General features: G+C 37.9%; 1 protein-coding gene across 3 annotated transcripts in view; it reads right to left on the bottom strand.

Moving 5' to 3' along the window:
- Positions 1-1,915: 1,915 nt before the first annotated feature.
- SGCD (sarcoglycan delta) overlaps positions 1,916-27,010 on the bottom strand; it is a 910,945-nt gene continuing 885,850 nt past the window's right edge. For all 3 annotated transcript variants that reach the window (XM_038534931.1, XM_038534932.1, XM_038534930.1), the window contains 2 exons: positions 11,939-12,062; positions 1,916-10,539 (listed from right to left, as the gene is read on the bottom strand). In XM_038534931.1, coding sequence (XP_038390859.1) covers positions 10,366-10,539; positions 11,939-12,062 — 298 coding nt within the window. In that variant the 3' untranslated portion in view covers positions 1,916-10,365. The remainder of the gene's footprint in view (positions 10,540-11,938; positions 12,063-27,010) is intronic.

The raw sequence follows: 27,010 nt of genomic DNA on the forward strand, positions 1-27,010 counted from the left end.
TACTTTTGATTATTTATTTCCTAAATTTTGCCACCTCAAAATTGTTACTTCCTATTAAAATATAATTTGGAAGATTCTATTCTCATGTTTTAGATATCCACTTTAAGTTCTAATAAGAGTTATCTTGAAATATCTCACAAGCATTCTATAATCATGTCTGATTACTTGTGCTAGGAAGTTCTGAAGGCTGATCTGCTGTCTGTCCACTGATAGGTCATGAGTCTTCCTTGGGGGCTGTAAATTAATCAACTATAAGTGTTTGATGTTATTGAGGGTAATTAAAATTTGTCATTCCCCAACTAAAATTAACCTGTCATCAGACTTAGAGAAGCTGATTCAAACGTTGTTCACAATGTGTTCATGTCTCTGCACTGTGATCCCTGTTCACTAGCTTTGGGTTCATTTCCTCTGACAAAGCAAGGCTGGGTTATTAAGTAGGTTATGGAATCTCACATCTTTTTTAAAGGAGTCAAGATTGGAGGAAATCTAAAAGTTACTGATTGATATCTATTGGCCACTTAAAAATTGTTTCTTTCAAAGTGAAGGAATAAGGCTCTTTTTAAATTTCTGGTATTTCTTCTGCTAATTATGTGTAAACATTGATGTCAGTTAATTTGACTTATCAGTAACAGCCTATCCCTCTCATAGTGTTTCTTTATTATTTTAGGGACACTTCAACATTTTGTCCATCAATGCATCAGGTCTCTTGAATGGTGATTTCTCTGTTTCATTCTCTTTGATTTAGTTTTTTTTCTGATATAGTCACACTGCCCCCTTCTCCTCCCCCCCCTCCCCAGATAAATTGCACCTTGCCTGGGAATGAAATTTTTATTATAGCTTTTTACCTTGAGGATTCTGTAATACTTCTTTAGTGTCATTCGTAATCAGAAGTTAAATTTGATGAGATGTAGCCTACCATGAAAATATGGTTGGGAATGGCCACTGGTTCTATCATGTTCTGGATATGTAAAATTTATCTTAGATTTTCTAGATGATGAAATGACTTACCTACCTTATAACATGAGGATCAATTTAGATGTCATTACTCTTTTACAAATTTTAAAAATGAACAGAAGCATTCTAGGGTCCCGGGTTGATAGGTAAATTGATAAAGCATAGTACAATGTAGAATTATGGAAGAAATCAGAACAAATTAATAGGGAAATTGAGGAAGAATGATCAAGACCACTGAGACAAGGTGATAAGAGAATAGGATCCTGAAGAGGATGATATGCTGGCATAAGGTGGTGCTAGATGGAAGGGCATTCTAGGTGGATGGAATAGTATGTGCAAAAACAGCAGTGTGGAAGGCCAGGAGATGTGAGACGCTCAACAAGGAGGATTGATTGTGATGGGTAGATTAGAGTGGTTCTTTCATGATGCTTTCTTTCATAGATTGTTTCACTCATGACACCATGTAGGGCAGCAATGCTAGGTTATTCTTTGGATGACAATGAAAGCTGATTGGACCAAGAATGGCCCCCTGGCCCAAAGGTGGCTCATCTGTAGGCTGACCAGGAATGCTAAGGTAGCATGATTAAAAATATTTTACCTAAAATTGACCAGTTGGATAGGCATCTTCACTGATTCAGAGAGGGCTGTGGTAAAATGTAGCAAAAGGAACCTATGCAGGTCGTTAGGAGAGCAGCAGAGGCTGGCTGTTTTCCTGACCTCCAAATACTGGGGACTCTTCCCAATTCTAGGCCATGTAGTACCTTAAAATAAGCTCTCTTTTATGAGGCAGCCTGTGTAAATCTCTTCCAGAGAGGCAAAAGTGGCTTAATCAATGTGCCACTGATCAAAGAAATTTGGAAGAGAAGTTAATCTGAAAATTTATTTCTGAGGTAGAGTCAGTAGGAGTGACTGACTTATTAACTGTGAAAGAGGAATTCCCTGAAGAAGTGGACAAGGGTGCTTTCCTTCTTACCAATCATTATTTTTATTAATATATTTTACAAGACTGCAATTGAAATAATATTAAATACAAATTTTTTATACAGAAAGTGTAATAAAGTTAAAATAGTTCCTTGTAGTTCATAGCATTATTGCAATGCTTACAAAATTTTTGCATAGAGTGTGCAAGGATTGATGTTATTTAAAACAAAACAAAACTAAAAATCTCTTTCTCTTACATCACACCCAAACCCAGAGAAAAACAAAACAAACCCAAAAATAACCCAAAGGCTGAACTCAATTGCTTTATGGGAATGGGGTTCCTTTTACAAAATCTCCAAGCAAATGGGACTTCTATGACCTCATCTTTTCTGTTAAAAGCACCAGAATCTGGCTTCTCCAGAAGCATAGCTAGCCAGCACAATGATGGATGTCCTCTACCTTTTCCTTTTAAAACATGCCCTTCTTAAGAGATGTGTTTCTCCTTCTTAGCGTCCTCCAAAAGGGAGAAACTTGATTGAGGATGTGGTTTTTTAAAATTAAAAAAAAAATTTTTTTATATATATTTTGAGGATGTGGTTAATGCATAAAAACTCCATTCCCTTACTAAAACACTAGATATGAATTAGGTTAATTTTGTGTCCACCCCAAATTTGGGTGTGCCAGTTCTTCCCTTTATTTTGCTTACTTATCCCCTTCTTACCGGAGAACCTGATTTCTGGCTCTGGTGATATTAGTTCCATAAGGCTCATAAAGGGTACCCATTTCTGATTTGCCACTGGAAGACAGACACCAGTAAACGAAAATTCCTGAATTATCCTAAAACAAGGTTTTGACATTTTTGAGCTTATCCCTTTACTGAGGTTTTATGGGGTGACTGAGCCAGAGGAGCATTATAGGACCCTGGCTGGCACTGGGGCTGTATCTGTTGGGACCAGTGGGAAGTTCTGTTAACTACCCAGTGGATCAGATATGTGCTGTTGCGAAAGCAAGAAAGCAGGATGAACCTCAGTCTCTGTGGCTGTGGTCTCTCAGCATTGGGTGGGGGTAGATGGACAGTAGGACCTTAACAGGGGCACACTGGTTTATAACCTGTTCAGTTGGTCCCTGGATGAGTTAATTCTTCAAAATGCTTTTAGGTCTTTTAACTCTTACATATCAAACCCTAGTCCCTTTGCTCAGAAGATGAAAGTGCTCCAAAGCCACCAAGTTGTAAGGAACTTCAGATGTACTCATCTTCTCCTTTAGTAGTTGGAAAGACACCAACCTCATTGCTGAATCTAGGACACCAGTTAAAATGTATAAGTTCAAGGTTAAAGGGAGCCACTGTTTAGACAAGAATTGGCAAATGGGTCCCATTTCCTACTCCAATCAATTGGTAGTAATGGCCTGAATACTTTGGCAAGAAGAAATCTGGTCATGGAGGCGGGTATGGCCTATTAGTGATGATGGACAAGGTATGGGTATGGGTCTCAAGCCATTATTAGAGCCAAAGTGGCCAGGTTGGGTACTGAATACATAATGCTGAGTTCTTGCTATTCCTATCTTCTTAAAGGGATAATGGGGACAACAACAGAGATTGAGCTCCCTTCCATTTGATTCTTCCTTTACATTTTGCCACAAATAAAGTTCAGGAAATATGATAACCAAGACCTCACCTAAAATCAGTTATTTGTTCTTTAAGTGAAGAATAGGAGAAGGATGTGTATGTATGCAGAAATGCTGACTTGTTTAGCCCATGCCTATAGATCACTATTATAATTTTCTCTTAAATGTAAGGCTGACAACCTGGCAATCTTTCTACTTGTAAGGACAGGAAGTCTGACTTGATAAGAATCACACACAGAACAAATGAATTACTTTTTTTTTGGGTGGGTGGGGGGGTTCCAGATTCTATTTTTCAGACAAATCATTTATACTTTTACCTAGATATTTCTACTTTAGTACTAGATACTGTCATGGATGAGAGATTACAGAGGGAAGGGAGATGCAAATTCTATAGCCTTATCCACCCAAGAAAGTCTAGTCTAAAAGCCGATAGGAGTCACTTCTCAACAGCTTGAAACATAGTTTGACGTATTGGTGGCTTCATAGATAGTGGGCTGGAATTAGACCCACATTCTAGCTCTGCCATTGTCTAGTTAGTGGCTTTGGACAAGTTTCCTAATCTCTTTAAGCCTCAGTTTCCAAGTCTGTAAATTGGAATCCAAAGTAGAAGTTAACTCAAAGGATTGTGTCGAGGGTGAAATAAGTGAATGCATATAAAATACTGAGCATAATGCTTAGCATATAGTGCTTAATGAATACAAGTTAATAAACATTATTAGAAAATGGAATACAGCTTTTGCCATATCTTAAAATGGGCTTCAAGTCCAAGAAAATTGCTTTGATTTTATGTAAAGTTTTGTGGGTGATTCTTTTTTGGGAGAAGGTTGAGTATTCGGATTCTCAAAAGAAGAACCTATGACTTTCAAATTTAGAATCTCCTGAATTGGATGAATATGGGAACTAACGCACCAATGTCTTCCTTCTCAACAAATAGCATCTCCCTGCCTTAGGACACTCCTTTGCTCTACTGCTCCTATGTAACCTAACTGATCAGTTGGGAATTTTTCACATTATGGAGTCTGAGCTAACTCTGATTCCACCAACATAACCCAAGCGTAGAAGTAGGCTGTGAAAACATTGGAAGCAGAGGGACTACTAGCCTCATATGTGAAGAGTAAACTTTAGGTAAAACAAATGTTTCCTTTGCCACGTTTGCTGTATTTATCTGACTTCAGCTAGCACTTAGTGATGAAGCCAAACCCCCTCATTCACTACTGAGGGGTCAAGATGCCTAATGAGGCATTTGGGGCTACTCTGGCTTCCCATTTATGTAGACAGGTGGATTTGGACTCTAAAAATACTTCTTGCCTACAGCAAGTTCTTTGTTCTATCCCAATTGTAAAACTCATGGATGTGGAACCGCTATTACCACTTGCTGGGCTGCAATGGAAGAAGAGCAGTTAGCATTGCTGTGGGACAGCTGAGACTATTTAGTGATGGATTTGATACCATCAACAACACTGTTAGGACATCACACCTTCTATTGCATCAAAGGGCCCCAGATTCTGCAATTGCTTTCTTTTCTCAAAAGAAGATGCTAATTTCTTACTCTGTCAGTATCTATAACAGGAAGTGTATGTGTATCTGTGTGTGTGTGTGGGGGGGAAGGAATATGGTTAAAACCAAAGCAAATAGCATATATGAGCATGGGTCACCCTAACTAGAGAATTTTTTCACATTTATGCTCTAACAATCAAAACAAGGACTTCCTGCAAATAATGAGTTTTCCTTTGCCATTCAGACTTGCCTGAAGAAATTTCAAGGACTCCGTTATGAAGAAAGCTTTTAAGAACCATAGAAATCCCATTGCTTTTGAAAGGGCTAATGTGTGTGGTGTGGTGTGCTAGCTGAAGCAGCAGGCTTCAGACTGCTTTATCTCTTATCAGTGGTTTTAGCTTTGTGAATGAGAAATTCAGAGGCAACTGTATAATTTTAAATTCAGATTGCCACAAAGAAAGAGATGCATCTGACATCCCAATGCAGTGGTTTTGACTATTTTAATGGAAATACGTTAGAAGTAGGGGAACCTTCCCCTGAGGAGAAAGTGATGAAAGACCAAAAGAGAGACATTTTTATCTTTGAGATAAAAGGCCTGTTTTCTCAGATTGTTTCTTTTAACTTTTCCCCCCACCTGCTACTGGGGCACCATGCAAATGTATCATTCCAGGAACTGCTTCATTATCCTTTTTGTGCCTAAGATTTCCTGGTGCAGGGGAAAGAGAGCAAACGGTTTTGTTTACAACTTACTTAAATGAGATTCTCCTCTCACAGAGCCTTAAAAAACAAGGATCAGGTGCTTACATGGATCTTTTCACCTATTTCGTTCAAACATCATGCTACCTTTTGCCTAAAATAAACAAAAGCAAGATATTCTCATGTAGTTGCTTCTGTGGAGGGCAGTGTTGCCAATTTAATCCTCTTGGTTGAATCCAGATAAAATGCAAAAGGGCTCTTTAAGTGATGTTGATTAGGTTCTGGTAAGTGGTGGCTGTTTTTATTAAAAAACACAACTTTCTTTTCCGACATATGAACACTCATGCTTACAAAGACTGTCATTACTGATGCTGTTTTAATAATATTGAATAGAAGTATGGATTTAGCAGTAGGGATGTTGACTATAAAGACAAATCTCTGGTAGGAACTTGCCATACTACACAGAGGCAGAGATACTGGAATTCAAAATAGATCTTTTTTTTTTTTTCACTCTTGCTACACCAAAGAACAAAGACCAAATTCTTGAAAACAAAATCAAACTGGCATTGATCTCATTTCCCCACTAAACACCTTCATGAAAGACGTTTATTATATTTTTTTCTTCCTACATATTTTAAAATGCTGCTTCCAATATTTCTTTTTTCCCAATATTTATTATTCTTCCAATATTATTTATTGGTCCCACCAACCCTTCAGGCTGGGGAGGGACATAGGAATGGCAAGTGCACTGGAGGTGTAAATAACTGAGTTGATGAATGTCAACAAGACCTGCTTGGTTAAAAATAGTCTCTGGAGGACCATGGAATGGGCATCTTTCTGGAATATGTGATGGTGAAGTGGAAAACCTGTGACATTGCAGAAACAGTCTCTTCAGGAGAAAGATTGTAAATATAAATCATAGGACTTCCATTTCTCTTCTGGTCCTATAAGATGGTGACCAGGGAACCACTTCTCTGTTAAGGGTCCTAAGGAAAAAAAAAAACTCTTGGAGGATCACAGCTTTCCTTTTGCACTAAGTCTCCCCCTGATTCCATCCTCCCTTTTTGCAAGAATCCTGTGAACCTGCATTTCTCAGACAAGTGGATCACTTTTACATGTAACATAAGACTAACCTTTTCTTCTATAGGCAAGTATCTATATTCCTAAGTACACATATACATGTAGGGCTACTCCATGCTACTGTGGAGTTTACTTTCTTTCCAGCTGTGTCCAACACATAGCACAAATGACCTCTTTGTTGGGGCCAGCAAACTTTTCTGGAAAGGTCCAAATAGTATTTTATGCTTTGCAGGCGATGAGGTCTCTGGCACAGTTACCCGACCCTACTGTTAAAGAATGAAATCAGCCACAGACAACGTGGAAATGAATGGATATGTCTGTGTTACAATAAAACTTTATTTACAAAGACTGGTGATGAGCCAGGTTTGGTCTAGGGACCACAGTTTGCTGACCCCTGCTCTAGAGTTAAACTTTAAGCAATCTTTGGTCTATGGTTGCTGGATATACAATGAAAATCATCCAAAGAAACTGACCTAAAGGAAGTTAAAGCCAATTCAAGTTGATAAGATCTATCCCTTGGGTAACAGAGCAATTAGAAAGCCTCATACCAAGTTTCCACCTACAGAGATGTCACCATAAGGGCTTTTGAAAACCTTAGTCATATGCTAGTAGTTTCTTAAGACTGAACTTTTATGACTTATTGAACAAATAACAAATAGTACTGAGGGCTAAACATATTTGGAGATCACTTTTTAATTTTTAAAAATCTGAAGAATATTAGTATACTAGAACTTCTATAAAAGATTCACTTGAACTCTTTTTTACGCCACCTGCTGCTTAATATACTGGAGTGTGATTGTCCAGAATATATTATATATAAAGATTAGAAAGAATCCCAGTTTTTAAAATTAAAGTTTATAGAATTTTAATGTAGATTTCTTTCCCGAGAATTAGAACCTTGTCTCATAACCACTGACCACAGACAAATATTCTAGTTGGAGGAAGTTGGGAGAACAAAACTTTGATTGCATTATACTGAATTCTATAGTCTGAACTGAAATATATAATTTAGACGATGCTAAATTTCCTGCCTATTATGTGGTATATTATGTGGTCACTTAGCACAAATGAAAATCAGAAGCTTTGATCATGTCTGTCCCTCATAGGTGCTTGATTTCTATTCTTGGTTTGCTATTATTATCTTATTTGTGATCTGATTACCTTGAAGATTAAATTCTGCAAGTGGGATCACCTCAATTTTTTATGGGCATAAAATCACCAAGGTTCTGATCTCAGAATTTCATATGATGATTAGAACAAAATCAGAGGAAAGAGGTTCAGGGAACCTTGTTTTCTTATTATCCATTGATTATGTACTTGAGATGGCAAAATGCAAAGATGGTCTGTCTGCTTAAAAATACTGTGTTAAGGTATTTAGCCATGGAGAGCCTCATAGCTACTACTGTCTGAATGATATGGGGTAAGTGTTCCTTATAGCCAAGGGGGGGGGAGCTCTCCTATTTGACAAAACCCTGTATGTAGAACATGCAAATTCTGGCAGTATGATCCTACAGGATATAAATAATACCAATCCAGAGCAACTTGATATCTTCTTAGGGTTTTCCTTTTTAGACTCTAATGTTACAAACTAAGTAGTTTTGCCGTTGAACAACTCAATTCTTCTACATAGGATGCTGAGGAGGAGTGACTGGAGAGGGTATGGGGTCTGGAAGCCAGCAGGGCTGCTGATCAGGCTAGGAAACCTCTTCTCTCTCCAGGGCTCACCCACTCACTCCTAAGTGACTAAGCAACACCCAGCTTGCCTTTATATCCTTTGTATGCAAATCTCAGCCTGATGCTTGAGTGTCCTCTCAAAACTACCAAATCTCTTATTCATTTTCTATGTCAAATCTTCCCCTGCTTGTGAAGTAAGAAAAATTAAAACCTTGAAGAAAAAACAAATGCCATTCAGGCCTACAAATATGACTTCTTTTAGGATTGTGGGGCCAATGCTTGCCAAATGGCATCCAGGACTGTCTAAACCAGTTATCATTCCATTGGGCTCCTGAGAGTCCATGTCTGTTGGCCACTTGGTTTGTCTATGAGATTTTAAGATGTCCACTCATGACTAGACCATTCCCCTCCAATCACCCAAAATAAACTACAGGTAACAACAAGATAAATAGGATGTGCTTCTCCTTGCTGAGTGCATTGACTTAAGGCATAGGCACATTTCCCCCTCTTTGAACAGAGATGGTGTATCCCCTGTCCCAGCACAAGAGCTGGCCAGGGTGACCCTGGAGCACAATGATGAAGGTGAAGGGATGAGAGGTAGCTGATGGCGGGAACTAGGGAGCTGCTTCCACATATCAGGTAGTGGTGCTGCTGGGCCACGGGAACACTGCGAGTCTGAGAGAGATACGTAACTCAGTTTATGTTACTTTCTAGTGACCATTTCTGGGGGCATGTATTTTAGATTTGTGATTCTTGGGTCACTATTCTTAGAGAAAACATAATGATTTAGTAAAATGAATATCCCAACGAAAAATATATATAAGAAGATTGAAGCCAAAGTTTGTGCATGCCTTTAGAAATAAAAGGCATCTTTAAATTACCTGCAAATCTCAGGAAACATAAAAATTAATTAGGCTTTCCATGCTACTCTTAATTAGGTTTCCATCCCTAAATGGCTTCTCTTGGGATGGGGGTTCCAGTCTTAAGGATTTTGATTGACCTGATCATTTGGGGCTACTGAATAAAGTCAAAAGCGAGGATGGAACAGATCTTGAGCCATTTTTTCCTTTAAACAGAGACCTATCACCCATTTATTCTTTGCCTGTCAGGCCACTGAGTAGCTTCCAGCCAACTGAGAAGCAGCTGTTAGCCTATTTTTGTGCTGATTTACAACTCCTATTTTGACTGTGGGATAATATGTGATTTTGAAGGAAGATAGCAGGCATTGGGTGAGCACTTCAAACTTCACTAATATTCATCCTCCACATTCATCCAACTAACAAAAGCCCCAATACATTTGGCTATGAAGGGAGAACAACCACTTTGAGTTCCTACAGCTGACTTCTATGGCACTGCCCCCATCCCTCACTTGAAGAGGGGAAAGTTGGCCAGTCTTCCTAAAGCTAAAAATGGAAATGAAATGTCTATTTCAATACGAGAGTCTCAGTGCTTGAGTGTGACTCGGAGATTCCCGCCATCACTGCCCTGTAAATGACACTAAAGTGCAAGATATGCAGCTACTCAAATATATCGGTGAATATTCAGTAAGTGTCTGACACACTGTGTGACTTTGAAGGGAATACTGGGCCTCAATCGGTGTTTTGATTTTATCATGTATGTGGTGGGGTTGACATGGAAATGACAGTGGATATCACAGGGTCACCCATGGTTCCTTTTGTACTGAAACCTCATTTTATACAGAGGATATATATATTTATTTATATATATTTATATATATTTATATCCACCCACACACATACACACACACGTGCACGCACGTGCACACACACACACACACACACACACACACAAGGTCTTTGATAGGCTTTCTGTGTTCTAGTAAAAATAGCTGGCAGCCAGTGTCTAAAGCCAAAAACGGCCTTTATGCTACCAGCAACGTCCACTATGGATGGTCTCTCAAAGGCAGACACTTGTGTTTATCTGACAAGTGGAACCAGTTCCTGCCTGGGACAGGAATAATCTCCCATTGGCGCAGACGCAGATCTCGAAGACCTTCTGCCTCGTTCCTGTAGGTGTGTAGGATCCGTGAGGCAGTCTAGGTAGTTGGATTTTCGCAGCATCTAACTTAATCTAAAGAAACCGAATAGGAAGGAAAGACAGTTAGAACCTGCCATTTATTTTCTTGACATTCAGACAGTAGATGTGTGTTCAGCCTAAGTGAGCACCTACCATATGTTGAGTACTCTGGGCACTGGGAATTCAGAGATGAACAGGACAGAGAGTCTCTACCCTGAGGCTTATAATCTACCAAGACAACATTGCACTGGTCTATATGAGCATTGTGCAAAAGTATATCATGTAAGATATGAATTGAGTCCTAGACTGAAATGAATTTGGAAATGCTGGGTTAACCATTTCTTTACTATGGGCCTTCAGACCCCCATCTAGGTCTGACTGCATGGGATGACTTTAAGAATATGCAGTATTTTCCACTCTTACATGACTCTGAAGATTATAATCAATTTCTCCAGAGTCTGGATTCTGCAAGCTATAATCTGCATAGGTTATGTAGTCACTATTTCAAAATGTGTGTGATTTGTGGCTGTTTGAAGAGAGTGTTTTGATAAATGAATGCTTTATCTGACTAGCTCTTTTAAAACAAATATTGCAAATGCCAAACCAATCAAAAGGTGTGTATTTGGTGCACAGAAGCAGGTGGAGATGGATAATCTCTAAGCAGATATGAAAAGTGGGAAAGAGTTTTGCTTTTAAAAAATGACATTTTCCCCTCTATTTAAAAACTCTTAAATAGAAAAGTTCACTTATGAATGTGATGAAGACATTTTTAAAAGTTTGCAGTTTAATCTAACTTCCTTGGGGGTTTGGCTTACCTTGTCTACACAAATGCAAGCGGCTATTCTATTCACTAAAGTGGGATTATGTCAGGTGGAAGAAGGAATATATGTGCAGTCCTCCATCCTCTTGTTGTTGCCTGCTCTTAACCCTATTTAGGTTTTGTCTTGTTCTGATTTGGGATAACTGTTGGGTCCCACTCTACATTCTCAAAGGAGAAACATACAACATAAGCTTTAAAAATGACTACGAGTAAATTACGTTCAGCTTGTGCCAGATGCATGTGACATACAGCTCAATTAAGCTGGCTACCTAAATCTTGCTTTTGGGTCATGAGAGAGAGAGAGAGAGAGAGAGAGAGAGAGAGAGAGAGAGAGAGAGAGAATGAATTCAGAAATAGCATTCATTTTCATAGCTGTTTGTATAATTCTGGACTTGGAGTATATGCTATTACCTCAGCACTTTACAAATAATGAGTCATAACTCTTATATATTGTGGGTTAGGCTTATAACTGTGCTGTTCAACATATTTGTTCTGGACATAAAACCTTCTGATTGGCTCCTCTTGTTAGAAATGTAGGATCAGATTTGATGCCAAGGGAGTCTGGGAAAGTTGTGGGAAAGGTTGTCTTATTGGAGCTGTAGCTCTCCGGACCTGTGTCCTTTGTACCCTTACCTCTCCATCTTTGGACTCCAGCCTCAGCTCTGTTCTGCAGGTAGCTTCCATGTTGCCAGCTTCTGCATTTATTTCTACTCCTTTTGGGGCCTCCATCACCAAAGACCGGGTTGGGGACTCCAACCTGAAATACATGTAAGATGAGGATTAAAAGTCCCATTTTGCCTTTTTTCTTTTGCAAATTTGAGAGGAAGTTGCTGCTCAAAGCATTGACACAAAATGGCATTTCAGTATTCGATCAGGATCTTTTTTTAGTTTTGCTTTACAAACCTGTCAAGTTTATGAGGGAGGAAGTAACATATCTGGGCTCTATCTTCATTGCACATCGAAAAGATTGTAGGAAAGGTGTTCTAGGATCCTGGCTTCATTTTATCCTACACCTACTCAATTATTGCTTTATTGGTATAATTAACCAAATTCTTACATAAGTTTTGTTTTTTTTTTTTTAGAGTAAGGCGGTCCCAGGTCTCAACTGAGCTTTCTAAAATTGAGAGATAGATATCCCTTCTACTTTGTCAAAAGGAGCAGAATCAGATAGAGATTATAAAAAGAGACCTAGGAGTTAGATAGACCTGACTCAAGCCCTGGGGCTGACACTCTGTGACCCTGGCGAGACTCTTCTTCTTCCCTCCTGTCTTCTTTGCTTTCCAAAATTTCCCGAATCCTCAGTTTTCTCAACTATAAAGTGTCACAAGTGGTGCTTGACACATTGAAAATCATTATATATATTAACTATTATTAATACTGCTGTTACTAGTGTTATTATACCAGCAAATCATAAAGAAATCTTGTGCCCTCTTCAACTAGTTGTCAAAAGAAGAGAGAAACAGATCATTGGTTGTGGAGGGTTAGAGAGGGTAAGGGATTTGACTGTAAAGGAGCAGCATGGGAAGGGGAGGTATAGGTGATAGAACTATTCTGGATCTTGATTGCAGTGGTGGTTACACAACCCTCTGTGTTTGTGAAAACTCACATAACTGTACCACCAAAGAGTAGATTTTATTGTATGTAATTAAGAAAGGGGAGAAGGTGAATCAGCTACACTCCATGTTAATTATGATAGCAAAACAGGATAATATTCTTTAGAAGGGCCTTTGCTTAACTCATTTAATGTGAAAAATATTAACCACCCCCTGAATGGTCTAGATATTAACATTATCATCAAATAGCAGTGGATCAAGATCTTCTCTCTTTACAACAAGAATATCCTAACTTAGGAAGCACAGACCTCAGCATGGTTTTCAAACTGCTCTGACTCAGATGAGTTTCCTGAGTTTTATTTCTGTGTCCCCAGCTTCTAGACACTTAGAACATTAGGGACAACAGCCTCTCTGCCAACTTTTGGCTCCCTGTTCTGCTTCCACCACTTCTTGCAAACCCTTTTGGGTTTCAGTAAGTGGCAGGAACAATGAGCTGACCAGTAGGGACACCACCACCCAGAGATCCTAAGCCCCATCAAAGATGCCAAGAGTCAGGTCTTTCACACTTCTTTATTGATGTCTGCATTCCCCCTACAGTGACCCAACCAGAGTCCTACAGAGGAATGACAGGTCTATAGTCCTGGTGAGAGACAGGCCTGAGCTTCTGTTGAACTTATTCTCTCCTTTCTGACCCCATCCCTTGTGATGGCGAGAATCCCCCTCTCCTACTGGCTCCTCATAAGACCTTCACCACTTTGGTGCTGGGCTAGGGTGGTTCCACCTCTAATTATGACTTACTTAATTTGCATGTGGTTTCTCTCACTAAAAAGAGCAATAGAGAGTGATGTCTATGTAGTGCAGTCTTGCCTAGAACCTTCATCCAATCAGTTCAGCTCCTCCTGTGCTCTTGATTCTCTCACTTTTGAAATATGAGGATGCTTTTGTGCCATTTGGTTTCTCTCCTATAAAGTCTGGCTGGCTTACACAGTTATCCAGCATTTTCTAATGGCTTCGGTGTTTACTAGTGTTGATACTTTCCCCCTTATGGCATAAGTATCCCTTCTGGTAATATTTCTGCTCAACTCCAACTTTGTTCACCCCTTCTCAATGGCACTGCTGTCATCCACCCTCCTCAGGTGACAGTCTTCATGCCATCTTCTCCTTCCCCTTGTTCCTTCCCTCTTTTATATGATCAGTTAACTCACAACTTCTCCCTTCTCAGTGTACTAATTCATCTCTAACCTGGACTATATGAGTGCCTCACAAGTTTTGTTTCTCCTTCTTCCTTCTTCCCAGTGTACTTCACACATGAGTCTAGCTCCTGAAGTACATTTTGAATATATCACTTTTTTTCTCAGTAGGTGATGGATGCCACGCCAAGTGCTTTACATGTATTACTTCATTTAAACCTCATAAAAATCCTATGACTCTGGTACTCTTTAGTCTTGATTGTGCACACAAGGTCACAAAGGTGAGAGGCTTGCCCAGGGTTGTACATCTAGTAAAAGGGCAGAGACAAGATGTGAACCCAGGTTTAGCCAGTATATTGTCCAGTATATCTTATCACTTCCAGAAAAACTGGACTTCTTTCCTAACATATCTTCATGCCATTCTTTGTTGTTAAAGGCCACCTTTTCATGAAATTAGCACCTGTATTTCTGAAACCAGTATCTGTAAATGAGGGTAGGATGATAGTACTGCATACGGCTCAGTGATGACAGTAGGCAATATTTCTCAAAACTTAAACAATTGATGTCAGTGACATCAAATTCAGGATATGGTGAATGTGTTCGTATTTGTTATGTAGCATTTAAACTGAAGGATTCATACAAAAAGATAGCTGAGGTTAAAAAAAAAAAAGCTTGACACAGAAAAAAAAAAAATGTCTGGACCTAGGAGAATGTTATCAGGTGAAGCACTTGCATTTCAGATGGACATTAGAATTCACTTTACTTGTATTCATTTCCTAAGGGCTCTGAGATCAGCAGGAAGGCTCCAAGGCTGGAGAACTGGACACAGAATGACTGCTGTCTTCCCTCCCCCCAACCCCCCCCACCCCCAGCCTGGGAAGTAGTAGGGAGCCGAGAAAGGGAGCTATGCTGAAACTGTCTCCTATTGTGAAAAATGACAATTTCTTGGAAGCAGAGACAAAAAGGTAACTGCATTCTGTTTCCCAGCCTATCTTAACGTCTTTTGCTGTTAGGCAGACTTAGTAGTTCGTTAAGACAGATACTCTTTACTGTTAATACTAATCTTTCTATTGTGGAAAAAAGCTCCTACAACAGCCCTGTTGGGATAAGGCAGGCAGAGCACTCCTACGATGTCAATTTCTGACCCTAGAGAACCAGTCACAGCACAATGGCTAAAATGCATTGATTGAGACAAAGTGGGAGGAGGCTCCCTTCAGATGTGGGGCAGCTGAGGGTCCTGCTGGCTCTTGGAAAGGACTACTGCTTCCGCTAGAAGAAAGTGCAGCCCTCCTATAGCAGGACTGAAAAGACTCAGAGTGGAAGGATGACCAGGCAGGAGGTCCAGGGCCTGGGCCAGGTCCTTAAGAACAAAAGTTCTCAAGGTGAGCTTCAGAATCCCTGGGAGGGCTTGCTAAAACACAGACTGCTGGCCTCCACCCCTAGAGTTTGGATACAGTAGGCCTAGGGTGGGACCTAAACACTCGGCACTTATGGCAAGTTGAAGCTGCTGGTTCTGGGACCACACTGAGAACCACTGCCCTAAAGAAAAGTCATAATCTCAAGTGCCCACGAAGACTAGATAGGTGCTGGAGGTCAGTGACCCAGAAGGAAGCTGGGAGGAAAACAACAGTCTCTGGACAACAGCACATGGCAAGTGATGGAAATGCTTTCTGCAGGGGGCAGCTTCTATTCTAATCTGGCTGATTACTGATGATCTTTGTCATGTCCTGAGCTCCTTTTTCTCTTTCCACCATTTCCTTTTCTCAAGAGTAACTACTATTATGAAATTTGTGTGGACTGTTTTCTTGCTTTTCTTTATAATATTACTGTAGGTTTGCCTCCTTATACGATATATTAGTTACCATTGCCGGTTTTTGAATTTGACGTATAGAACAATTCCACTTAAGTGTTCTCCATTGACTTCCTCCCCTCAACATTCTATTCCTGAGATGCCTCCATGCTGTAGCACATAGCTGTCATTAATTCAGTCTCCCTGGTGTCCTCTATAGTGATTGGTTCATCCCTTTGTGAGACATGTGGGTTGCTTCCAGGTTTTTGTTTCTATAAACAGTGCATCTATGCACATACTACATGTGGTTCCTGGTGCACACATGTAATTTTCTTTAGGACACATATATGAAGAGTGGAGTTGCTGGCTCCTGGGGTATGTGTAACTGCAGCTTGATTAGATACCAGTAGGGCATAGTAGTGTACATAGTAGTGTACAGTTCCCACTAGTAGGATATAGAGTTCTGGTTGTACTACTTTCTTGCTAGCATTTGATAATGTCTTAGTATGGAACAAGTGTGAAATGGGATGCTATTGTCTTTTAAATTTGCATTTCCCAGATTAGTAATGGAGTTAAGCATCTTTTCATTTGTTTGTAAACCATTTGGGATTCTCCTTCAGTGAAATGTCTTTTGTCCATTTTAATTGTTTTCTATTATTGTTATTTTATGTGTGTGAATAGCAGTACTTTCTATTCTGAAAAATAATTATTTAGCAGGTCTATGTACTTAAAATTTCTTCTTTGAGTCTGTGGTTGTATCTTTTCAGTCTGTGCTCAGTATCTTTTTAAGATCTTAACATTTCTTTTTAAGATTTTTACATTTTAATGGCAAAAAATTTATGATCTTTTCTCGAGGGTGTGAGCTTTCTGTGTCTTACCTGAGCAATCCTTTCCTACATTAATGTCATAAAGATCTAATATACTGTTTTCAAGACTTTCAAGTTTTGCTTTTTTCATTAAGTTTCTAATTCATCAGGTATTACTTTTTGTGAATGGCCTGAGGTTGGGGTCGAAACATATGTTAAATCAATGGGATCATCATGTATTGAAAAGTCCACTTGGCTCTGTCATATGGCATTGCCATATACCTATGGGTCTCTTTGTGGGCTTTCCAGTCTGTTTCACTATTCTTTTATCTATCCCTGTGACAATAAATCATTTTAGCTTACTTGTTACACTTTAAAAAAACATTTAAAGTGTTTTATTTCATAAGGCATGTCCTCTTATCTTGGTCTTCATGAATGTCTTGGCTATTCTTGGTCTTCCACATACATTTAAGAATGAACTTAAATTTTACAAGGAAGCCCTGTATAGAATTTGATTGGATTTATGTTCACTCCATTAACATTGCATCTGTCTCTAGTTACTTATGTTTTCTTCGATGTATTTCAATAAAGTTTAACAATATTCTCTATGTGGGTTTAGCATACTTTTGTGGCTATCCAATATTTTTTGTTGATCTTATAGTCAACATGTAGGTGTAGATTATACTGTTTTTCATATCTTGTGCTGCAGTTGTTCCAAGTCTTTTTTCATAGGCGCTAATTATTTTAATTTATGAAAGTTTTACATCTTTTGATTTCTTATACCTTTCCTTTTTCTTTTCATATTGTACTGTTTAGGACTACCCTATATACTGTTGACTAGAAGTCAAAAAAGTCAAGTTGGTGTCCTGACTTTAAAGGGAAAACTTTGAACAATTTATGTATGATATTTTGTTCTGAGCTTTTTTTAAAAAAATACTTTTTATCAAGATAAGAGAGTTCCCTTTTATTCTTATTTTGCTAATCGTTTCTGTCGTTCATTAATATGAATTTTATCAAGTGATATTTCTCAATATATTAATATGAATTATATTTTCTAATAATCAGTTGTTTTTTTTGCACTAACTGAACATCATTATTACAGAGCATCTTTTCTATTTCTGAAACTATTTAGTATTTTTTAGGCTTTTGTACCTGTGTTCATAAGTGAGTTTATCCTATCATTTTTCTTTTTTTCTTTTTTTATTTGTTTTTAAGTAGGCTTCACACCTTGTGTGGACCCCGGTGCAGGGTTGGAACTCATGAGCCTGAGATCAACACCCAAACTGAGATCAAGAGTAAGATGCTTAACTGACTGAGCCACCCAGGAACCCGTTTTTCTTTCTTAAAATATCTTTGTCAGGTTCCAATGCTTTTCTATATTCTAGAATTTCTTACAGACTAGAATGATTTGTCCCTTGTATATTTAAACTCATTGATAAACCTGAGCATAGAGAGACATCTTTACTTATTTATTTATTTATTTATTTATTTATTTATTTATTTATTTATTTTAGAAAGACATCTTATTTTATTAAAAAAATTACAAGATTATCTAGGTTTTGTGTTTCTTTGTGTATTGGCTTTGGCAAGTTATCATATTTCTTGGTATTTTTCCATTTCATATAAAGACTTAAATTGGTTGGCAAAACTTTTCATAATATCTTCAAGTGCCTTTACATTTGTAGTTATGTATCTCTCGTTCCAAATATTTTTTTCATGTCTTTTTTTCCCCTTAAACAGTACTGCCAATTATTACTCTTTTCAAAGAACTAACTTTTGGGTTTCTCTTTTTTCTTTTTTTTAATTTCTAGTTCTTGAACAAAACAAGGATAATTCTACAGTTTTCTAAATGTTTTGCCTTTCTTGATTTTTCGTATATGTATCTATGGTTATGCAGGGTTTTCTTTGTGCAAGATCCTAGAAGAGTATTTATGATATGGGTGCAAATATTTTTTAATTTTAGTGAGTTTATCCTATCATTTTTCTTTTTTGTGTGTTTGTTTTTAAGTAGGCTTCACACCTTGTGTGGACCCTGTGGTTTATATGTTTTATAGAGGGGTTTTCCTTAGTTTCTAAATATATACGATTTTCTAAGATAAATTTCTTGTATATATTTTTTTCATTGGTTTTGAGCTGATAATCTTACAACAGAAAATATTTCCTTCATAAAATCAATTCTTTAAAAAATCAAGACTAGAAAAAAAAAAAAATCAAGACTAGGTATCTGGCCTAGTATGTGTCAATTCATATAAACATTCATGCCGGTCTGAAAAGAGTGTGTATTATTACAGTTGTTGGTGTTATGTTTTATGTTCATGTCATGGTTATTAATTCAAGATATATATATTTATATTTGAGTAGAACAATTAAACACACATATACCTGTTTGATCTATTAATTACTAAAAGAGATATATATTATTAAATACATAGCAGATTAGAACTATTCTATTTTTCTTATACCATGTAGTTGCCCTCATTTGCCTATTAGTATAGTTGTTCTCACTCTGTTTCTATTAGTTTCAATCCTGTGCATATTTTTTTCATATTTTTATCTTTTTCATACTTTTAAATACCAACTATTCTTTATGGTTATGTTTTAGGTTTTCCCATATAACTGGATTATTATTTCTGATTTTTTTAAGGTAAAATTTATATATAGTGAAATGCATGGGTATTTTTATTTTATTGACAAATAACATTACATATTTAAGGTATACAGTGTGACTTAGAGGGCTCATGTGCTTTTTTATTAATTAAGGTATAGTTAACACACTATGTTACAGTGGTTTCAGGTGTACAACACAGTGATGCCAAGCCTATGTCATGTTATACTTACAAATGTAGTTACCATCTGTCACCATACAACACTGTTAGAACACCACTGACTCTATTTCCTATTCTGTATCTTTCATCTCTGTGAACTATTCATTTCATAACTACTGGATGCCTTTATCTCCTCCTCCCCTTGACCCAGTCTATCCATCCTCCCACTCGTCTGCCCTCTGGCAGCCATCAGTTAGCTGTATTTATGGGTCTGATTTTGCTTTCTGTTTGTTCATTCGTTTTGTTTTTTAGATTCCTCATATACATGAAATCGCATATATGTCTTTCTCTGACTTAACTCACTTGGCATAATACCCTCTAAGTCCATTCATGTCAGAAATGGCAATGTCTCATCCTTTTTTGGTGGCCAAGTCATATTCCACTGTGTATGTGTGTGTATGTATGTGTGCGTGTGCCTGTGTATTACATCTTTTTTATCCATTTATCTATGGATAGATACTTGGGCTGCTTTTATATCTTGGTTATTGTAAATAATGCTGCAATAAACAAAGGGGTGCATTTTCAAATTGGTGTTTTCATTTTCTTTGCATAAATAACCAGTAGTGGAATTACTGGATCATACAGTATTCCTATTTTTAATTTTTTGAGGAACCTTCATACTGTTTTCCACAGGGGCTGTATCAATTTACATTCTTACCAATAGTACATGAGGGTTCCCTTTTCTCGACATCTGTGCCAACAGTTGTTATTTATTGTCATTTTGATAGGTGCAAGGCCATGTCTCATTGTGGTTTTGATTTGTATTTCCCTGATGATTAGTGATGTTGAGTATTTCTCACATGACTGTTGATCATCGGTATGTCTTTTTTAGAATAATGTTTATTCAGGTCCTTTGCTCACTTTTAAAATTGGATTTTTTTGGCTTTTTTTGGTATCGAGTTGTGTAAAGTTATTTATATATTTTAGATATTAACCTCTTATCAGATATATCATTTGCAAATATTTCTCCCACTAAGTTGCCTTTTCATTTTGTTGATGGTTTCCTTTCCTGTACAAAAGCTTTTTAGTTTGATGTAGTCCCAATAGTTTATTTTGTTTTGCTTCTTTTGCATTGAGGAGACATAGTTAGGAAAATGTTAGTAAAGGTGATTTCAAGAAAATTACTGCTTATGTTTTCTTCTAGGATTTTTATGGTTTCATGTCTCACATTTAGATCTTTAATCTATTTTGAGTTTATTTTTGTGTATGGTGTAAGAAAGTGGTTTAGTTCATTATTGTGCATGAAACTGTCCAGTATTCCCAGCACCATTTATTGAAGAAATTGTCTTTTATCCCATTGTATATTCTTGCCTCCTTTGTCATTGATCAACTGACCATATAAACATGAATTTACTTTTGGGCTTTCTATTCTTTTCCATTGATCTAAATGTCTATTTTTGTGCCAGTACTATATTGTTTTGAATACTCCAGCTTTGTAGTATATCTGAAATTTGGTGATGTAATACTTACAGCTTTGTTATTAAGATTGGTTTGGATATTTGGGGTCTTTTGTGGTTCCATACAAATTTTAGAATTATTTTAATTCTGTGAAAAATGCTGTTGGTATTTTCATACAGATTGCATCAAATCTGTAGATTGCTTGGGGGCAGTATGGGCATTTTAACAATATTAATTCTTCCAACCCATAAACATAGTATGTCTTTCTCTTTGTGTCATCTTTTACTTTTTCAATTCATTCTTTTGTTTCTTCACTCAAACATATTTATTTTCTTTCTCTGATAATTCTTGTATTGAAAGCTTCCATGGGTCTACATTGGCTGCCTTATTTGCCTGCTTGCTCTCCTGTACATGGTGCCTGATTTGAGTGTTTCATATTTCTCAACTGTGGGTTTATGTTTTTCTTTATCTGAAAACATTACTTGAGACCTATATTTAGGGTGCCTTTTTATCCAGAGAAGATTTGCATTTGTTGCCATCAATCATTGGTGCTACCACCACCTTTGGCCCAATGTAAACTAATTTCTTTGCTTGAGCTTTTATAACCTCCTAGGTAACATACATTCAGGTTATAAATCAGAGTGAGGGCCAGTTTGGAGTTACCAAACTTTGGAAAAATGTTTTCTTTCTCTTCCTTTCAGTGCTGAGATTCAAAATATGTAACTTCCCTTGCAATCTTGTAAGTGGAAGGGTCAGGGTGGAGAAGATTACTTAGGTTGAATTCTATTTTGTCCTTACACTGAGGGTTTGGTACATTGGGATCCAAATTTCATTGTGGGATCTCTAATTAGACTGCTTGCTTCAGGTGGGCCCTGACATTGGTTTTGCTCCCATTAAAACTGTAGCTGAATTTCATCTAGTTTATCTAAATCTGTAAAGTTATGGTTGAACTTGATGCTCAGATTACTTCTCTAAACTCCCATGCTATTTTAGCTCTTAGACTCTGAAAAATCCCAAATTTTAGCTCAAAACATTTAAAATATTTTAAAGATATTTTTACATTGTAGTTTTAGTTGTTTTCAGTGGGTGAGCTAGTCAGGGTACTAAGACTACCATCCTATTGCATTAGAGGTCCAAGTTTCTAATTTTTCAAAAGAAGATGGGAATTGAAATTTTATAGTGAAATCACCTCAACTTTAAAACTTGGTAGCTTATTACTATTTGATACTATCAATGTGCCAACTCTTTAAGATCCAGATCTAGTCTAAGGGTTGCCAATTTGCTAGAAAACTGTCTAGAGGTTTATTGATCAATGTTCAATCAGAGAAAGAGAACCTCTATGAAATACACACACACACACACACACACACACACACACACACACACACACTAAAGGACTTTAATGTGACTTTCTGTCTGATCCTGGGTCTGAAGTGAGCAGGACAGGCAGTCAGGAAGGGAGGATGCATGTGAGGTGGGGGGAGAGGAAGAGCTGGAACCCACAATGAAGAAGTGATAAGAGACTGTCACAGGTAGCAGTTCAAAGTCTCTGATTCAGTGGAGGAAAAGCTGCTGCTCTTCTTTATGAAGCAAAGTATGGACCTGGCATATGAGTTGGAGGGGTTAAAGACTTGGCAGCTGCCCCTCACGAAGAAGGTGAGCTGGCTGGTGATCTCCAACTGTGTCTAGTGCCCTCTACTGACCATCTAGAATAAAAGGAGTATGCATGCTATTTAACTCCCACTAAGCCTCAGGCAGCCATGCTAATTCAGTGAAGGGAATTCCAGAAAACGTAGTTCTAACTTATCTGAATTAGTACGATACAAATCCACCCCACATCATCATGTTTTAATGGCTGGTTTGGCTTGAACATACTGTACTCAGTGAAATCAACTTCCAGTACAGAAACTGGTTGAAATAAAATAAGCACCTGTAAAAAGTGAGAAACATGGGCTTTTCTAATTATATAGGATCTACTTTTAAGTTGAGTGAGTTACTTTGAATTCAAGTTCCTCATATCTGCAGTTGGTATTTAAATTTTACCCAAGTGTTATGCTATATGTTGGCAAATTAAGCTTCAATAAAATAAAAAAAATTATAAATTTTACCCATGAAGCTGCTGAATTTTTAGAGATTGCTCTGTCTTTAAATCCTAAATTGAAAGATCTTTTTTTTTTTAATTTTTTATTTATTTATGATAGTCACAGAGAAAGAGAGAGAGGCAGAGACATAGGCAGAGGGAGAAGCAGGCTCCATGCACCGGGAGCCCGACGTGGGATTCGATTCCGGGTCTCCAGGATCACGCCCTAGGCCAAAGGCAGGCACCAAACCACTGCGCCACCCAGGGATCCCCTAAATTGAAAGATCTAAGCAGAATATTCTAGGGTTCTGCTCTGAAGATTTAAGAAATGGATTGGATATTCTCATTTGAAGGCCATTTCTCTCAGAAAAGCAGTGATATTCTGTCCTCTAGAACAAAACTATTTTGAAGTTTGCTTGTATAAAAGGCAAGCCAGACCATCACAAAACATCCTTTTGAATCAACCCTTCTTTTCCAGTGAAGAGCTTGTTGATATATTTAATAAACATTTATTACTCTACGCCTAAGGGGACACAGTCAAGTGACCTGTATCCAAGACTGGTAGAGTCTGGGTTGGTCTTGAAGGTCTATTAGGAATTGGCTCATTTATTTGGTTAACAAACATTTATTGAATTCCCAGTATATGCAAAGTTCTGGGGTTACAGTTGCAAACAAGATAGCCCTAATCCTTGCCTAGTGGGTTTATGTACTATTAAAGATGAGAGACATTAAGCAACTTGTTTCTGGTGGTGAAGAGTCCTTGATGGAAAAGTTATAAGAACCTTATAACTGGGAACTGGGTCATGGAAGAGATGGAGCCTACGAAGGCTTATGATGACATTTTGAAGGATGAGAAGGGGTTATCCTAGTGAAAGATGAGTGTGTCAAGCAGAGGGAACAGCATGCCTAAAGACTTCTAGGACAAAATAGTTTTTTTTAGGTGAAAAGAAATTGTAAAAAGGCTGATAGAGAATAGGGTATTAATACGAAGAGGTAAATCAGGCAGAGACTTGCAGAATATTGTGAGATAATAAAGGATTTAAAATGGAGAGGTGGTGTAGGGGAGTAAAAAGATAACAGACAATATGACCAAATGTCCATGCTGCACAGATGATGGTGATGATTAATTTTACATGTCAACCTGACTGGGCTGTGGCATGCCCAGACAGTTGGACAAATATTATTCTGAATGAGCATGTAAAGGTGTTTCTGGATGATTTCAATGTTTAAATCAGTAGACTGAATAGACTGGCCTCCCTAATGTGGGTAGGCCTCATCCAATCAGCTAAGGACCTGAATGGAACAAGAAGGCTAAGAGGGAACTTTTCTTGCCCTCAGACTGGAACTTATATCACTGACTCTCTTGAGTTTCCAGCTTGCTGACTGGAGATCTTGGGACTCCTCAGCCTCCATAATCCTGTGAACCAATTCCTTATAATACATAAATATAATATTGGATATATGTTTCCTCTTGATTCTGTTTATCTAGAGACCCTAATATATACATATACACATACATATACATATACATATACATATACATATACATATACATATACATAATTTGTATATATGGCTACAGAGTGGATGTAAGAGGGGCAAGAGGCCTGCAAAGAGAGTAGACGGGTTATCCAGGTGGGAGAAGATGATGACTTGGATTTGATGATGGAGTGACTCAAAGACATGTTAAATTGAATGAGTTTGAGATGGAAATGTGGACATGCAGGGCTAGAGACAAAAAAGTTGGAGGTATGTTTGATCATCATCATTGACAGTATATTTCTGTAGTGCTGAAATAATGGTACTGTGTATATACAACTCAAAAGATATATTTGAAAACCGAGTCAGATTCTATGGACTTAACAGGTGAGACTAGGCAGGTGCACTCCAAGAAGTGGCCATCTCAGCCAAGTAATGATGGTGGCATCCTCTCACAGTGAACATTTCAGAGGGATGTTTTCTATAGCCAGAGACAAAGCAAAGTCTGGACCAGAGTTCCAAAGTGCCCAGACTCTGTTACCCTTTGAGGTGGTTTCATAGCTCTTGTGTGGCCCAGGGAATATGACAGGGAGAAATGTGGTTGTGTCTCCTAGCTTTATAAAGCTCCAGAGAAATGTTTTCTTTATTGAACCATCATTTCCTGGCACATTTCTACATTCATTTGTAACCTTTCCTTCTCTACTCAAATTCCATTTCAAGTACCTGTAAAACATGGGGCAGTAACCATGTCCCTTTCTTCCTTGGTTACACTCAGAAGTGTCATGAATCAAAAAACCCCACAAAACTTTAAATGCTATCACAAGGTCTGTTTTTAAAACTCAGAGAATAATTTATTTGCTGTTGGCATTATCAGTTTGTTCTCTCCGTTTCAAGCTCATTTTTTGTTGAAATTGTTTTTGTGGAAACAGTGATTACTTATCCAGATTTCTCGTTTTCATTTCCTTCATCATAAGAATCTACATTAATCACTTCCAAACCTAGACAAGCTTTTAGATCATATTTTGCTCCCATCCTCAGAGAATGGAGACAATGGCTTTTGTTACTCTGGGGAGCGACCTTCAAAACATCATAAAAACCAAGTAATATATGTGGTAACTCAAATAAATGAGGGTTAATGCCAGCCTCTCCTAGGAAAGAACATATTCCCGCTAACATCAATACCTAGGATTACTGTGTGTGTTCTCAGTTTGAGGGAGAAAAAAAGAAATAGAAACAGTTATGATTGAAAGGGACACAATTTAGAAAAAACTGGTGGGTGGGGTTTTGAAGTTGCTGGTGTTTTCGTTCATTATAGTGGCTGCTTTTGGGGAGTTCTTGAGGCCACGGCTGGGAAATTTCAATTCAGTCAGAATCACATGGGGAGTGTTCAATGCTTGAGACACATCCCACACAAACTAAATAAAGTGCCAGGGCACCTATATATTTAAAAAAAATTCTCTATGTGGTGATGGTTGAAAACTACTGGCTTAGACTGACTTAGCAGATCTCTGTGTGTGTTATAGGTATAGAAACTTTAATATGGAATACTATCATCCCACTGTTGGGAATAGAATGATTATGGTATTGCTTCTGGTTGAAAAGTAACCCAAGCTGTGAGACAGCAGCTCAGTTAATATATTTGGTAAAATGAAGACCTGCAGTACATACTCTCAGTCTAATGTACTTCCCTGTCCAACTATATTTCTGTGTTGTGATGTGATGATACTGTGCATATAAAACTTTAGCAAATCAGTGGGATTCTTTACTCAAGTATGTGTATATTTCTTGATCAATTTCTTCACCGATCTTAAGTTCACCGCTCTCTGAAATCTTCAAGAGCTCAAAGACGAATTCCTATTTCAAGAAAAGTTCTTTAAAAATTGCTCTCATATTTTACTTGTGTATTTGATAAACACTAATAAACCAACAGCCACTCTGGTGAACTTGACTTGTATCAGTGTAGAGGACCATTTAAAGTAATGTTGAGTGAGATTTTGATGCCAGACAACCTTTAGAGCATGGTACTGGTTACCATTATGTTTAACACCATGGCTCCTTCATTTTCAGCTTAAAAATGTGGGGCACCGGGGGAGGGCTCAGTTGGTTAAGAGTCTGACTTTAGCTCAAGTTGTGATCTTGGGGTCCTGGGATGGAGCCCCATGTGATCAAGCTCCTCAGTCAGCAGGAAGTCTGCTTTTCCCTTTCTTCTTGCCTCTTCCCCTTGCTTCTGCTCTCTAAGAGGAAAAAATGCATAGTGCTCCCTCAGACCTCATTCTCCTACACCCTTGTGATTAATCCTGTATTTCTGAGTTAAGCTTTTATTAGTGTGATTCAAAGGAACCTCAGAGATCTCAAGTGAAAGCCCCATGTCCTGTTCCAGGGACAGAGTTAGAATCACCTACCATTAGTGAATGTGTTATCATATGCTCTGCACATTGGGTGCTTTTCATTTTGTTCCATCTGGTATTCAGTACCAGCCCCACTGGTGAAAGAAAGCCATGGAGATTCAGAGAGGTTAAATGTCATGGTCTAGATCACATGCCTAAAGACTTGTATATCAAGTCCAAGCACCCTGATTCCTAGAC

This window comes from Canis lupus, chromosome 4, assembly GCF_011100685.1.
Source record: "Canis lupus familiaris isolate Mischka breed German Shepherd chromosome 4, alternate assembly UU_Cfam_GSD_1.0, whole genome shotgun sequence".
NCBI classification, from domain to species: domain Eukaryota; kingdom Metazoa; phylum Chordata; class Mammalia; order Carnivora; family Canidae; genus Canis; species Canis lupus.